General features: G+C 37.8%; 1 protein-coding gene across 1 annotated transcript in view; it reads right to left on the bottom strand.

Annotated features, from left to right (window-relative positions):
* Positions 1-1,038: 1,038 nt before the first annotated feature.
* Positions 1,039-16,449, bottom strand: part of Col3a1 (collagen type III alpha 1 chain) — a 36,501-nt gene continuing 21,090 nt past the window's right edge. Inside the window, exons 23-51 of the mRNA XM_021648014.2 lie at positions 16,137-16,190; positions 15,896-15,994; positions 15,582-15,635; positions 15,419-15,472; positions 15,044-15,097; positions 14,464-14,517; positions 13,941-13,985; positions 13,293-13,391; positions 13,099-13,206; positions 12,799-12,852; positions 12,138-12,191; positions 12,002-12,055; positions 11,018-11,071; positions 10,556-10,663; positions 10,235-10,288; positions 9,898-9,951; positions 9,363-9,524; positions 9,145-9,252; positions 8,367-8,474; positions 6,270-6,323; positions 6,079-6,186; positions 5,513-5,566; positions 4,943-5,050; positions 4,655-4,708; positions 4,452-4,559; positions 3,830-4,121; positions 2,739-2,926; positions 2,197-2,439; positions 1,039-1,456 (exon numbers count right to left, since the gene is read on the bottom strand). Coding sequence (XP_021503689.1) covers positions 1,310-1,456; positions 2,197-2,439; positions 2,739-2,926; positions 3,830-4,121; positions 4,452-4,559; positions 4,655-4,708; positions 4,943-5,050; positions 5,513-5,566; positions 6,079-6,186; positions 6,270-6,323; positions 8,367-8,474; positions 9,145-9,252; positions 9,363-9,524; positions 9,898-9,951; positions 10,235-10,288; positions 10,556-10,663; positions 11,018-11,071; positions 12,002-12,055; positions 12,138-12,191; positions 12,799-12,852; positions 13,099-13,206; positions 13,293-13,391; positions 13,941-13,985; positions 14,464-14,517; positions 15,044-15,097; positions 15,419-15,472; positions 15,582-15,635; positions 15,896-15,994; positions 16,137-16,190 — 2,787 coding nt within the window. The 3' untranslated portion in view covers positions 1,039-1,309. The remainder of the gene's footprint in view (positions 1,457-2,196; positions 2,440-2,738; positions 2,927-3,829; positions 4,122-4,451; positions 4,560-4,654; positions 4,709-4,942; positions 5,051-5,512; positions 5,567-6,078; positions 6,187-6,269; positions 6,324-8,366; positions 8,475-9,144; positions 9,253-9,362; positions 9,525-9,897; positions 9,952-10,234; positions 10,289-10,555; positions 10,664-11,017; positions 11,072-12,001; positions 12,056-12,137; positions 12,192-12,798; positions 12,853-13,098; positions 13,207-13,292; positions 13,392-13,940; positions 13,986-14,463; positions 14,518-15,043; positions 15,098-15,418; positions 15,473-15,581; positions 15,636-15,895; positions 15,995-16,136; positions 16,191-16,449) is intronic.

The raw sequence follows: 16,449 nt of genomic DNA, 5'->3' as shown, positions 1-16,449 counted from the left end.
TGTTGTTCCACATCTTAAAATTCCACATTCAGGTGAAGGCACCCAGTGTTACTTTCTACTGGGGCCATTACTTCCTGATAATTTCCCAGCATTTTCTTTCTTATTCCTATTTCAATGACACAGCAGTTTTCTCTGGAACCCTTTTCGGATATTGATTTCCTCAAATCTAGTGTTCTCTGTTTGAAATAACGTCAAGGTCTCTACTAAATCTGATCTAAAATATACAGAATTCACTAGGACACATAACTTTTTCTGCACATAGGATACGTTATATTTTAAATGATGTACTAGTAAACTACACAATTAGACTTTATCTAGAAAATTACTGAAGTTCTCAAATGTCATTGTTAAATGTGTGAAAAGTGACAAAACAGGAATGTTTCATTATGATATTTTATTATGAGTGACTGTAAGAAAAAAAAAGATTAACAACTACATACAAGCTTTCAAGAGGAAAAGTTTAAAACATTTTCTATATCACTGTGACAAAACAACCCCAAAACCTGTTTTCTGTTGTTGATTTTTGCAGGCTAGGGAGAAAGCTTCCTGCGGCATGCCAGTTAATCTTTCTGGCAGAAGACAGATATATGGCTTCAATTAAAGTTGCTGGTTTTGATCTAGAGCTCTAAAAGTGAAAACCCATTAGCACCATAACGTGTCCTTAAAGCCCTCCCAAACATCTGCAGGTTTACCAGCAGCAGTAGAAGAGAAGCACTGTCACAGCTCTCTTATCTATGATGAAGACAATTAGGAACTAAAGGTAGTCCTTCAGATGTCTGCACTGTGGTCTAAGCTTTTATTAACATTCTATGTGGTTAATTGATGAGATTTGTAAGTTTTGTCAAGTTATACATAATTGTGTAGTCTTCTAGGTCTCAGAATTTTTCTGTTCTGACCAGTTGAGGTAGTAAAAACAGGCAGATGATTTCTAATTTGGCTTCACTTGTTTGGGAAATAAAGATTATGTTATTTTATTTTTTGCTGGTGAGTGACCATTGCTCTGCAGATGGGCTAGAGTTCAAAAAATGTAACACAGTCTTATCATAAAAGTGTTGACGTTTATTTATTATAGCACCATTGAGACATTTTGAAGTTGGAATTGGTAAAAAAATAAAACAAAAGCATTTGAACTGTATTGGGTGGGTGAAACAGCAAAAAAGTATTCTCTTTTTGTCAAATTATACTTTTTCCAACAATTTGGAAATAAATAACTGGAATTTAGTCGGTCTTGCACTGGTTGACAAGATTAGAACAAGACAAACACATGGATGCATTTCTTGTTTAAAAGGGTCTTCAGATGGAGTTTGGCTTACAAAAAGCAAACAGGGCCAACATCCACACCGAATTCTTGATCAGGACCACCAATGTCATAAGGAGCAATATCTATGATGGGTAGTCTCATGGCCTTGCGTGTTCGATATTCAAAGACTGTTTTGCTCCATTCCCCAGTGTGTTTCTATTCAAAAGATAAAAAAAAAATGTATAAGAAAAAACATCATGACATTTCAGTTACTTAGACACTTTCCTTAACTGATTACATTGGAAAACTGTCTTCTGCTCTCACAGTTCATGCACAGAAAACAGTCTAGACATATGAAAATTCTGTATTTGAAGCTTTGCTGCTCTCAGATGGTGAATAACGTTGTTAATTACAGCCTGGTGTGACTCAAAAGGTAAGCCAGAAGGGAGATTACCACAGACTAGCCCACTGACATGTCTAGTTCTGGTTACTGCTGCCATACTGGTTTAAAAAGAAGTTGGTTTAAAAAGAAGTGGCCGAGTCACCCACAGCAGAGTGGCTAACATTGGAAGGGAATTCCCGCTTTGAATAAACTATGAGAAAAAAAGAATAGATCTTAAGTCAGACTTTATGTCATAAAAGAAGTAGTTATCTCTGATGGGCTTTCCATAATAGATAGCTAGTATGTAAAATGTACAGTAAATATCCTGGTTATCAAAATTGTTTTATGAGTTTAAATTTCAACCATTTTCATTTCAACTGTTTTCCATCTTGAAGTTAAGGTCTATTCAATTATCATAATATTTAATATTTCTCTAACAAATAAGCAGGTGTTAGATAATTCCTGCCACAAGACAGGCAGCTTTTGTCTTCCTTAGTTTTTATTTCTTCTTCCCAAAATAGTTTGGATGATTAAGCAACACATTCTATTTGTCATCCTGCTTGCTGGTACTTACAGTGCAGCCATCCTCCAGAACGGTGTAAGTGAATTTGCTGTTTCCTTCAGCCTTGAATTCCCCTTCATTCGATCCCATCAGCTTCAGGGCCTTCTTTACATTGCCAGTGGCCTGATCCATGTAGGCAATGCTGTTCTTGCAGTGGTATGTAATGTTCTGGGAGGCCCGGCTAGAGAGAAGCCTGAGAAATGCCAGCTGTACATCTAGGATATCTTCAGGAAGATCAGGATTGCCATAGCTGAACTATAAGAAGAAAAAAATGGCAAATCAAGATTTGTGACTGAAACCTCAGGTAAGGGATTTATGCAATATTAGTACGATATTGAACTCTAAGTTGTTCACATGCATTATATGATTATATTTTATTGTGTGCAGAGATAAATGCCTCAGCAAGTTAAAGAAAGATGTTTATATGTATTGAACTAGTATAATTTAGCCTTTTATAGGAGCAATAGTGTTTGAGGTATTCTACATAGTAGCCACGACCAAGGAAAAACAGGTAATTATTCATACATTTGCTTAAAAAGTATATCTTTTCTTACCTGAAAACCACCATTCATAGATTCTCCAAACCAAACATGCTTCTTTTCGGCCCCAGAATCTGTCCACCAGTTCTTCTGTGGAACAGTCATAGGACTGGCATTTATGCATGTTTCCCCAGTTTCCATGTTACAGAATACTTTGATAGCATCCATTTTGCAACCTTGGTTAGGATCAACCCAATATTCTCCTGAAAAGTCACCAAAAGAGATAATCAAAATTAGTTATAAAATTCGGAAGTGGAGCCTGGACCAGAAGATTTGATTGTTTACTTGGTTCAGGGTATCGGGCACTAGTGTATTTATATGAAATAGAGCACAACCGATCGATATCTCTGTACTGAAAACCTAGTAAGAGCCATAAAGGCCTGAAAACAACACAGATGGTGTTACTGTTGACTGATTGGTGTCTTATATATGTCTAAATCTCATCTTTTAAAGATAACATTCTAGTCCAGATTTATGGCTTAATTTAACATTCTAGTCCATATTTTAACTTAATCGATACTTATTTTCTATTTTAAGTAATGTCCAGAAGCCTGAGCAAAATCAGTGGTTTGTATCAATATATTTAAAAGCCTGAAAAAATCTGAAGGATTTCAAAATTTGAAACTATAAAGACTAATTTTATATAATAAATATGTTTTAGTAATAAAAAATAAAATTAGACATGCCAAAGTTGATAAAAACAGGAGTTATTTAAGAAAAAAGTTTGAAATTTAATGATTTACAAAATGGATTCTAATAAATATAATACAATAATCGAAATAATAAAATTGTTCATATCTAACAATGAAATAATTTCCATGTAAATTATTTTGGTTTTGGTATTTATTAATATTTGTGTTAAATTTTCTGTAAAACTGTCCTTAAAATTTCTTATATTTGAAATATTTTGAAGTTATCTTTTACTTTAATACCTTCAAATATTGTTTTTCCTCTTTACTATCAAGCATTTCCAACTCAATTAACAATGTTTTGGAAGTATAAAGGCTTCAAAATACTTTCAATCGGAAATATTTTCTTATTCAAATTCTAATATAAGCAGATTTTCTGGATGTCTACAGCCACGAGTGAGAAAGATGCAAACATACCACTCTTGAGTTCAGGGTGGCAGAATTTCAGGTCTCTGCAGTTCCGAGCAGGGTTTTTCCGAGAACCATCAGGACTGATGAGACTCTCTATTTGTCCGTTAACAGATTTGAGTGAAGACATAATCTCCTCGGTGTTGATCCTGAAATCCATCGGTTCATCTCCATAATATGGTGCAAACCCAGCAGACTTTTCACCTCCGACTCCAGCAATGGCAGCACCCCCACCGCAGCAGGGACCAGGTGCACCAGGGGGTCCTGGGGGCCCTGGTGCTCCAGGGTGGCCTGGAGAGCCCTAGGTGGGTAAAAACAAGCATCATAGAAATTTTATAGTTTGTTTAATCAGTAAAACTTCTACAAAAATAAAAGTTATATCTATGAGTTCTCTGATTGAAATCAGCATAGCATAGTTTATTTGACTAGTTGAGTAGATGTCACTACATTGAAATGTCACTCATCTAAGGACATATTTTTCCTCCATGTTATCGTAACACCAAAAGTCTAATGTAATCAAGACTGTGTTAAATTAACTTTCATTTTCTAAATTGACTATACTGTCTACCTCAGTTTACAAACAATGCAATGTTAGTGAAACATTAGATTACAACAAATTAACATGTCTTACCTCAGATCCTCTTTCACCTCTGTTGCCTCGAGGTCCTGGTGGCCCAATAGGACCCGGATGTCCACTTGTCCCATCTTTTCCAGGAGGCCCATGTGGTCCAACTGGTCCCTAAAGAAATGAATATGATGTTATAATGCTAGACTATATTCCTAGTGTAAACATTTTCTAAATGTGCATTCTCCAATGCACTTTATGACACTTACCCTGGGACCTGCAGGTCCAGGACTACCAACTGCACCCTGGTGACCAGCAGCACCCTGGAAAGCAAGAAGGGGTACAGACCAGTGAAGAACTCTCAAGACTTTGGAAGGGACTGTTTGCGATCAGGGCAGAACAAAATGACTCTGATGAAATAAGTTCTCTTTCATTTCATTGTTTCATGCCAAACTGTTATTTCAAATAAGCTCTTGAGTGTATGCTTCATCTCTTGTAGTTTATTTTGTTAGTCATGCAGTGAAGGAGAGCTTCTAATGAATGGTGTGTGCACTCACAGGAGAACCTGGGGGGCCTGGATTGCCAGGGAATCCTCGGTGTCCTTTGATACCATTAGAACCACGCTCACCAGTTTCACCTTTGTCACCTCGTGGACCTTGGGGACCCTGTAGAAAAAGATTTCAAATTAAGGATTTTATTATATATCAAGAAAATACAATTGAATTTGTAATAATAAATCTATTATAGTCTATGAAACTTTATTAGCTTTATAATCATAGTACATAGCATCTTATTAGATTTATAGTAAGAAATATATTATTATATAGGATCCCATTAGCTAGTAATTCCTATCAAAAGATACTTTACAAATGGGATAATGAAAATTGTTTCAGCTCTAATTTTGGACTGATAATTGAAATCCTTGTAACTGATGTCTGTATCATTATTTGCATGGAAATTTTAGAAGCTGAATTGGTTTTGGTATCATCAAATGAAAGTTTATATCTTCTTCATAGTTCCATATCTGACAACTTAACTATTTTCTGAACATTTAAAAAAGCCACAGACTGTTTCTTATACTCTAAAATGAGTTTAAAAACACATCAGAGCAAATGCTCAGTACTTACAGGAGCACCCCGAGCTCCAGCAGGACCTGGAGCACCGGAAGGACCAGCGGGCCCCTAGGAGGCAAGCAAGCAAGTGATTATTATCATCATTGATTCAACACCATTTTAAAAAGTTGAGTGTGTAGGAGGACAGGAGTATCTGAGAGTAATCAGGAAGGAGAAATATGTATTATATAAAAGATTAAAAATTAAATTAAATTTAAAAATTAAATTCAATAAACATTTCTGAAATTTTTAAAAAATGAAAATAGTTTTCTTTTAAAAATTGCTAGCTTCATTGAGCTGGGATCATAGTACACATACTATTCCTGGAAGCTAATATTGTGCTTTTCTTCAAAATCTGTTCCCTTCCACTATCTTTACAAAGGAGTCTAAACAAAAAGAGCAGGAGAAGAGTTTTGTTTATGCTGACTACATTCCCACAGCCAACAGAGAGCTGCCCGTATTAATACTGACAGAAACTAATACAGACATCATGAGGGCAAGAGTAGCACCCTACCGCCCCACCCTGCCTCTTTTTGAGGGACAGCGGCACATCGAGAGATAAGCAGCATACTAGAACTCACCGTTTCTCCTCTGTCACCACTTTTTCCAGCTGGACCAACAGGACCAGGTGGGCCTGGATGACCAGGAGCGCCTGGGGCACCAGGAGAACCATTTTCACCACGATCACCCTGGAACAAATCCACAGATCTCATGTAAGTATGACAACCATCTGATTCAGTTACAAGGTCTACTCTACATAAATTTCTTATACCTTGCCACCAGGAGATCCATCACGACCTGGCTGACCATCTGATCCAGGGTTTCCCTGGTTAAAAGAGAGTGGAGGAGAAGGGGGAGTTAATATGACCTGGAGAGGACAGGAGCTCCACAAGGACCACATATATCTGGGCACAGACAGGGGTCTTTTATGAGACTGTTTCTCCAACCAAGGACCATGTATTAATGTAACCTAGAACCTCTGCTCAGATGTAACCCATAGCTCAGAATCCAAGTGGGTACCCTAATAAGGGGAACAGGGACTGTTTCTGACATGAACTCAATGGCGGGCTCTTTGACCTCCAACCCCCCCCCCCCCCGAGGGAGGAGCAGCCCTGCTAGCCACAGAAGAGGATTTTGCAGCCAGTCCTGAAAATACCGATAAACCAGGGTCAGATGAAAAGGGAGGAGGTTCTCCCATATCAGTGGACTTGGAAAGGGGCAGGCAGGAGATGAGGGAGGGAGGGTGGAATTGGGAGGGAATGAAGGAGGGGGATACAGCAGGGATACAAAGTTAACAAACTGTAACTATTATTAAAAAATAATAATAAAAAAGAAAAAAGAGAGTGGGGTGGGGAGAGCAGATGAATTGAAATCATTCAAATACAGTGCAAGCTTTTACTCTTAAAGATAATTTCTAATTTGTATACAAAGTATTAGATACCATTATGAATAATTGATATTTTAGTAAATTTTCCTTTCCCCTCTTATTTTCATTCCCTTGCTGCCCTTATCTTTCAGTAGAAGCAAAAAAAAAAGTTGTTTTTGGTAAAAGATTCCCAAGGAACCAAAAATTCTGGGACCAGGGGTCTTTTCTGAGACTGATAATACAACCAAGGACCATGCATGGAGATAACCTAGAACCCCTGCACAGATGTAGCCAATGGCAGCACAGTGTCCAAGTGGGTTTCCTAGTAAGGGGTACAGGGACTGTCTCTGATATGAACTCAGTGGCTGGCTCTTTGATCACCTCCCCCTGAGGTAGGAGTAGCCTTACCAGGCCACAGAAGAAGACAATGCAGCCAGTCCAGATGAGACCTGATAGACTAGGGTCAGATAGAATGGGAGAAGGACCTCCCTTATTGGACTACGGGAGAGGCATGGGAGAAAAAGAGGGAAAGAGGGTAGGATAGGGAGGGAGGGGGTTACAGCTGGGATACAAAGTGAATAAACTGTAATAAAAAATAAACTTTAAAAAAGACTATCTGTTAAATAGGAAAAAAAAAGATTCTCATATATTACAATGTGGTTTAGCTCTTCGAAGAATCATAATTCTTTGGGAGATATGTAGGATTTCTGTTTTGCTAAAATTCCACAGTCTGAAGAGATTACTAATTTAAAAAGCCTAAAATGGTATTTATAATACAGTTAATAAATATTTTTTGTAAAACAGAGGTCTAAACTATAATGAAAATCTACAATTTACTTTAATATTTCCACACTAAATATATCTCTTAAAAATTACTTAGTACCCTATATTTTGTTAATATAAAATATTAGTTGAAAAATTAAGAATAATCACAACCTAATAAAAACCGTTTTTATACAAAATTGTGTCTTGTAATTTTGTTATTAAGCTGTTTCCTAAATTAGCAGTTGCATTTTCTTCATTAATGAATTTATTGGGAGATATGCTTGGTTATAGGCCTTCATAGTTTTCTATTTTACCAAAAATCCTGATTATCAGAGAAAGAAGGAGAAATAGGTTACATGACAGATATATTATAATATATAACATATATATATATATATATATATATCCACATATCAGACATTAAGCTGTAGTGTGCCTTTCTTTAACTGATACTTGAATTTCAGACTGGAGAGATGGTTTACTGGCTAGAGGCGCCTATGACTAAGCCCGGTGACTGGAGTTCAATATCCTGGGAGCTATATTGTCGAAGGAAGAGAACTGATTCTTGGAAGTTGCCCTCTGACCTCCACATGTATGGCATGGTTTCTATATGCTCATGCATATACACACACACACACACACAAACAACGTTTAATAAATATAATTTTAAAAGAAAGTATGTTAAACAATTTGATCATTAGCTGGCTGGTTGAACACTTTTCCTTAATTGCTACTTACATCCCTTCCGGGTTCACCAGCAGTGCCAGGCTGACCAGGAAGACCTTGGGGTCCAGGAGGACCGCGTTCCCCATTGTGGCCACTGGCTCCTGGTTTTCCACTTTCACCCTGTGTAAAAGAAAATTTTAAAAAGACATTTCACTTTAAGACACAAACTACAGGGTGTTACCAGCTTGCTTAACTTTGGAGGGTGAAATATGTCTTATTCCATTTCTATTGATGTTTAACTTTCTTGAAACATTTTTTTCCATAGGAGAAAAAAAATGGGAAGCAATATTTTTGGATTTTCATAATTGCTCAGAGATTCAGAGTAGCAGAAGGCTCTCTTAATCAGAGCACATTTGATTGTGAGGAACAGAAGATTGTGAGTAGAGCAGAAAAATCTTGATAAAACATCATCTCAGCAATACCAATGAAAGAAAACCAAGAATGCATAGTGCTTCAAGGGATGGGAAATTGGTATCAATTAAAATTTCCTATATTTTTTGAGCTGAAACAGTTTCTCCCTTCATGGTTATAGTGAACAAACTGAAGAACGCTCACTAGTTTTTTAACAAGGTGTTTTTCTGTGATGTTGTCTTCTTTGTGTATATATTCAAGGCTTGTTGCTTTGTCTGTGTGTTTTGAAATGATTTAATAAAATCTTTGTGTCAAGAAAGTCAGCTCTTCGATAATTTGCACCTTGACCAGAAACTTTTTTTTAATATCTGATGCAGTGAATAAATCTCTATATCTATGAAGAGAAGCAAAAATCCAATGCAAAAATGACCACACTTACCTTGATACCTTGAGGCCCAGGGCTACCCCTAGGACCTGGCATGCCTGGTGGTCCAGCAAGACCTCGTGCTCCGGTAAGCCCTGCAATCCCAAGTGGGCCTGGGGCTCCCTGTTGCAATAGATAAGGAAGATTCAGCTCATTGCTACACAACTCTATTTTTTCTATTAAATTTGTTATCAGAATATATGGCCTATCATCAGAACAACGAAAGTACTTACTGGAGGGCCCTGAGCACCAGGTGGTCCCTTCTCTCCAGGCTGGCCAGCATCACCTTTTGGTCCAGCTATTCCAGGGCTGCCAGGAGAACCACTGTTACCTGCAGGACCTGGAGGGCCATCCTTGCCGGGAGCACCGCTAGGCCCTGGGGGGCCTGGGTTACCCTGTAAATAATCGACATTTAAAGGTACTTGAAAGTTTTTTTAAATAACATATTTTATTATTTTTTATTTTATGTGCATTAGTGTGCAGCTGTCAGATTCCTTGGAATTGGCGGCATAGACAGATGTGAGCTGCTTTGTGGGTGGAATTGAACCCAGGTCCTTTGGAAGAGCAGACAGTGCTCTTAACCACTGAGACATCTCTCCAGTTCCAAATGTTTTTTTTTCTCCCTTGCCTTTTACTTATTTTTTATTTTATATGGGATTTGGCAGATGCTAAAATTTTATACATATCAAAAAAAAGCACTTTCTTATCCTAGATTTATAACATCCTTCTGTAAGGTACATTGAAAGAAAAAGACTGGAAAGAGCTTACATTGTTGCCAGGAGGACCAGGAAGACCGCGTCCACCGGGAAAGCCAGCAGCACCCTGTTGAAATGGCAATGTACTCATTAGTGGAAAACTAGAACACAAATCTGTAAACACACAGATATGATGATAAGGATGGACTGGGAACTGAATTCTTTCTTGCAATCATTTATGGTTTGCCCTGCTCCCTTTGAGTTTACACACAACTACCAAAGACTGACTGACTGACTGTTGTGGTCTCTCTCCGGCTCTAGTGTTGTTAGCTGGTCTTTACATAGATTGGAATCAATAAATCTATTCAATAGCAGTTCATAGTGTGATAGTTAAGAGAATTAATACTCACAGGACCACCAGGACTGCCACGTTCACCCTTGCCACCTGGAGGACCAGGAGGACCCTAAACATAAAGAGCAGGAAAGGCATATTGAGTACAGCACCAAAATAAAAAAATGGACAAAATCGTTAATGTTAAGCATTGGGAAACCTGTAACGCTCCCTGAGGAGATTAAAATAGCTCACATCTGATCATATCCCAACTACTGAAGCCAAAATTAAAATTATGAACTATATTCCTATAAAGATTACACCCTCCTCCCATAACACAAAAATAATAAAATATTAAATTATTAATTAACCCAAAATACCTTACTGCAATAAGACTTACCGCAGGTCCAGAGCCTCCAGGGGGTCCTGCGATTCCGGGAGGGCCTCCTTCACCTCTCTCTCCTGGGGCGCCTCTTTCTCCTTTACCCCCTGGTTCACCGTTCTGTCCCTGCACATAGCAACAGCGACAGCCTGTGAGCCCACTTCCTTCACAGCACACTTGGCTTATCATTTTTTCTGTTTAGAACACAGCTGATTTTTTTTTTTAAAGCTAGAAAGATGTTACCATCAAATAGGGAGATGAGGTTCCCTGACCACATGCCAAAGCAAATCAGTCAGAGTAGGATGATAAGAAAAGAGGAAGAACAGAGATAGGATTTGCCACTTGAGACAAAGTCTTCCCAAGGGTTATTAATTTGAAAATGAAAATCATGCTATTGCTCTGCCTCTTGCGTCTGCTAGTTTTCATCAAGATGATAAAATATGCATTGTGACATTCATGCTTAGATATATCCATACTTACAGGAGCACCTGGGAAGCCGGCAGGTCCTGGAGGCCCCGGTTCACCTCTTTCACCCTGAAGGAACATATATTGTGAGTCCCTGTGAAGGCCTTTCCCACAGCGGCTATGCATCTCTGTAGCATCTCATCTTTCTGTATTGGGAAATGTGCTAAAGCAGTAAACAGCTTAATCTAGAAGTCTTTTCTACTTCTTATCAAAATTAAGAAGGAAGAACTCTAGGACTGTTGATTTCTTCTGCCTCTGAACGTGACATCCCTTGCAAGGAATATATCCTTAAAGAATTCAAATACTTAATACATGTAAATATATAACTTCCAAAAATAAAGTATTTAAATTTGGCAAAAGGGTAAAACATAACCAGTTCATTGATTAAACAAACCAACACGATGTATCTTGAGTGTCAAGCTTTTTAAAAGGCAAACAAATTTTTAATTGGAAGAAGCTTTTGGTCAAGTTTAAGAAATGCTCATTTAGGCTCATATATTACATAAATAAGTATAAAAGTAGAACTAGCCAGGCATGTGGGATGACGTCACTTACAAAAGCCTCTTCCAGTGAGAGACACTCACTACTCTGAGCTAAGTTTTTCAAACAAATATGTTTATCTTTCTGCTAATGCTTGTGGGAAGCTGGGATCCTGTCTGAGAGTGATCGGGCTAACTGCTATTGTACAAAGCTGTGTGTGCTGGTTGACATATCCTTGAGCTGTAAAATATGGCTGATCCATTAACACAAATGCTCATTTAGAAATGTATACTATTTTTCAATTTATTTACTTTCCCCAGAGTTATTCAGAAAATAATCCTTAAAACCTTAAAATTATCTGTGTTTTTTAAAAAAATTTTAAGCATTTTCTTGCATCTCATATATTTTAAACATAGAGCCTTAATCATGAGGACCAGAGAGTACTAGGGGCAAAGCTACTAGAACAAAGGGATGGCCCCTGTGGGGTGGGAGTATGTGGAAAATGCCTTCGACACTTACAGGACCACCTCGGAGTCCAGCCACACCCGGAAGTCCAGGGGCACCACCTTCACCCTGGGAAAGGAGCAAACAATGCTGTCACTGTTCTGTAGCTATTAAATCAAAGACTGATTTTTGTTTTCAGTAATGTTGTTACCTTTTCTCCAGGCTGCCCAGCTGGGCCAGGGGGCCCAATAGGACCAGCAGGGCCCTGCAAACAGAAACACTCTTAGTTTTGGAAAAAAAACAAAAACAAAAAACAAAAAACTCAAGAACAAATACAAAAACATGATTTGTTGAATTAATTAAATAAAGTGCAGAGTAGAGACATTTATCTACTAAAATGGATAGGTTTTGTTCTCTCATGGCTCAAATGATATGTTCATTGCTATGTATAAATATGAGTCTAGTAAATTCAATATTCTGTTAGTATGATTGTGGAAGGTAATTAAAATAAGAGAGTTTATTGAGCCATTCCTTTTTCACTTTTTTTTTAAAGAGGATAAATTGAATGTGGCATAAAATCTTGTGGTAACATCTTTTTTAAAACTGTATTTCTTAGCAGTATTAATCACTTTGATTTTATTGATACATTATGATAGTCATCCCTGGCTTTTTTATATCAGTAAGGATTCTCTCCATCCTTAGGGAATAGATGCAAGCTAAGAATTTAAATAGTTTTAGTGTCTTTTTTAATGCCCAAAATGTGGTGACACATGGTTAACAAGAATAGTCCTTTGAAACACTAAAAGCAGAAATAGGGTCTACCACACATCATGTATAGTCAAGGCTCATTTCTCACACGTGTGACTACTCACCCTTGGCCCATCCTTTCCAGGAGATCCGTCAGCACCCGTACCCCCTGGTTCACCCTGCCAAACAAAAGCCAGTGTCACCAGGTAAAAGCCTCCCCATCTCCACCAAAGGCGACCAAGAAGAGCAACCCTCAGGACTTGGTGGACTTAGAGTTGACACTTTGATAATAATTGTTATAGCAGTCAATGTCCAATTTCACTGAAAATAATAACAATAATTTTGGAAATAGTTTCAAGTAACATGGCTTTCCTTTAATCTACAAGGTCTGTTTTATTGTAGAATCAAGAAAAAACAATATGTACCTTTTCACCCTTTGGACCAGGACTCCCAGGACCTCCTCTCTCCCCTGGCATCCCTTGCAGACCAGGAGAACCAGAAGAACCGGGAGGACCTTGGGGACCAGCAGGGCCCTGCAATGAAGAGATACATGGCAGATGACAAGAAAACAATTGAAGTGCATCCTCTAAAGTCTAGGGGATTTGGAAACAACAGTTACCTTTCCTCCCTCAGGGCCAGGGGGTCCAGTTGCTCCTCTAGGACCAGAGGTCCCTGCAGCTCCCGGGGGTCCTCGTTCTCCGGGTGCGCCAGCATCACCCTATCATTGAAAATGTAAGAGCCACATTAGAATCAGACTTTCAGAGAGAAAATGCACTGCAAATTATATAGTTTTGATTATGTCTACTAGGTTTTAAACTTATAATTTTTAATAGTTTTGAAATTTTTATGAGTATAAAAGTTTGATCAGTTGTTGAGAACAGGAACCTCTTAAAAGGTGTAAAACGATGAGATGTGTATTTGTCCTGATTAAAGTAGAAGTGTCTTTAAAGTAATTACAGTCATTATTCATACAGGTAAAGTTTAGTCTTTTCCCACCAAGACAGTTCTCTGTAGGGAACCCATGCACCAGCAATGTTTCTTCTTGGGAGGCTATGTCTGTGGAGCTTATTACTGTTAGAGAAATGGAGTATTCAATGGGGAAAATTTAATGCCTTTGAAATTATCATAGTTTGCTTACAGGGATTTACCAAATAATGTCAATCTTATTCTAAGCAAAGACCCTTTTGGTTCAGTGCACTTTTTTTTTTTTTAAGTTTCCCTAATCAGTTGCTTTCTAACACAGTGAAAAGGTTAGAGAAGAAATTACCTTGCCCCCCGGAGCTCCAGGTGCACCGGCTTCACCCTTTGGACCCTAGGAGGTCAAAATCATTTATGGTAAGCATTTGTCCTTGTGCATTACCCAGGTATAAGCAACGTCAGCATCTGCCATGCCCGCATATTGTACAAGTGCTTAAAGCTGTGTACCATAATTAATTTTGTTTTATATAAAATTTAAACTCTGTGTAAGTGGCATTATAAGTAATTCATCTTTGTTTTGCTGTTGTTTCTGCAACAGGGTCTCATGTAACTGAAACTCATTTAGCCAAAGATGACCTTGAACTTCTGATAACCCTACATAACTCTCCAAAGGAAATGGGAAGAACAGCAGACGTTTGGTTTACATTCTGCTAGAGATCTCACCAAGAGTTTCATACATTCTAGCAAGCATGTTATCAATTGATCTACACAATCAAAACTCAGCTACAAGCACATACAAAGTTAATAACTGATATATGACTCTGACTTTTTTCTTTTAATTGCTAAATGTTGAAAAATAGTGTAAAACTTACTGGTTCTCCCGGTTTTCCATTTTCTCCTGGAGGACCACTGGTACCAGGTATGCCCTAAAAATCGGCAGAATAGCATTGTGTGATCACTTCAAACAAGGCTTTGTGAAAGCTTTTTACATGTAAACATGGTTTTCAAGGTAGTTCATGACATGATTTTCATATTTTTCAAGGTTCAAAATGTTTGCCTTTTCAAACCAGTGACATATAGGGGATAGTTATGTCTTACAAACTTTTGCTCATATCTGTATTTTTTGTTTTCTGTACATACAAATGAATAAGAGCAGAGGAATTTGGCTATATGGACTTTTATTATAATATAAAATGAGTGCATGCATATAGAACTCTAGGAGTTCAGTTTATTTGAAATAACTTTAGATGTGTATTCTAGAATAGCCATAGAAGAAACTACTATTAACATTTTATTTCCAGATAGAAGAAAGGCTTACAAACTAAGTTTCTTAAGAACATGTAGCACAGTCACAAACATGCTGAAGTGTATTTATGTAGCAAAAATATGTATGAAAATGAAATATGGAATTTTCTCTTAAATGCTAATAACATTCAAACACTAAGCTCTTACCTGTAATCCTTGTGGACCGGGGGGCCCAGCATCTCCCTTGTCACCAGATGGGCCCTGTTTGAGAAACATGATGATATACTTACTCCATTGTGAATTTGCAACATCCTTTCCTATGTAAGCTGCAGTTCATATATTAGTAGGCCTATTGCTTACTTTAAAAGGTAAGACTATTAAGAGTAGGGAAACTTGGGCTATAGAAGATACTCAAGGCAAATTAAGTACAACATATAGTTAATGCCAGTTTTTAATGTGATAATAAAGTAAGGGAGTCTAGTAACTGCTTAGTGAAATGTTATGGCATTATAACATAATTTTTGAAGTCTTGACCCTCTTTTCTCTCCACCCACATCTATCTGCAATCATATGAATACTTACAGTTGGGCCTGGGGGACCCTGAGGTCCAGTTTCACCGTTCTTTCCAGCAGGGCCCTACAATAATAACAGTCAAGGAAGCAGAATTAATACATATGACAATGAATTACTGAGGCTGGAGCTAGATAAATTATTAGAAAGCTAGATATAAACAAAAGACACATACTGGAAGGCCAGGTCCTCCAGGACCACCCCTTTCACCATTCTTGCCAGGCGCACCCTAAAGAAAAGAGCAAGGGTTTACACAATCAAAATAAAATAACTAATCAATGTCCAAACCCTATTTTTGACCCTCCACACATGCAAGGCCATACTCATACACACACCCATAGCCAATTAAATATTTGTCTCTATTCTTATATGCTGCTCAGTTTTCACATATGTTCAAAGAAGAGGCTAAGCCTTAGGTATCTTTGCACTTTCATATAGAAGATGATAGGCTATATGTCAAATATTTATTGAAGAAATTATATAACTTACATCATTTCCTTTAGGACCAGGGAAACCCATGACACCAGGTTGACCCCGGGGGCCAGATGGGCCAGGAGGACCAGGGCGACCACTTTCTCCTTGACTTCCCTAGTAAGAAAAACAACTGCCTTAGCCAGGGTTTGATGAACAAATAACCAAAGTATAATGCATCCACATATTTCGATAAAGCCAAAGTATGCATTTCATTTCTTAGTGGGCTAGTTATAAAAGATGTCATAATTGTACATACGGGAGGTCCTGGTTTCCCATCATTGCCTGGTCCTCCTGGGCTTCCAGTAGCACCCTAAATGAAAAACAGAGAAGTCAGGGTACTTAAAATGAAAAAGTACAGCATTCTTGTACAGCTTTGATATTTCCATATATACATATATATGTAGCCTTGTAAATATACTCCCTATTTGTTGTTTGAAAACTTATCTTAGTCAACTATATAATTTTCTTTTCTTCCTTGGTCTGTCTTGACCCATATTTTCTTAAATAAAATTGGTTTGTTTCTTTGCGCCTTCTGAAAGGTATTGTCTGGTTGAAGTTCTCTTCAATCT

The sequence above is a fragment of the Meriones unguiculatus genome, chromosome 15, assembly GCF_030254825.1.
Source record: "Meriones unguiculatus strain TT.TT164.6M chromosome 15, Bangor_MerUng_6.1, whole genome shotgun sequence".
In the NCBI taxonomy this organism is placed as follows: domain Eukaryota; kingdom Metazoa; phylum Chordata; class Mammalia; order Rodentia; family Muridae; genus Meriones; species Meriones unguiculatus.
This window is presented reverse-complemented; position numbering and strand designations above follow the sequence as displayed.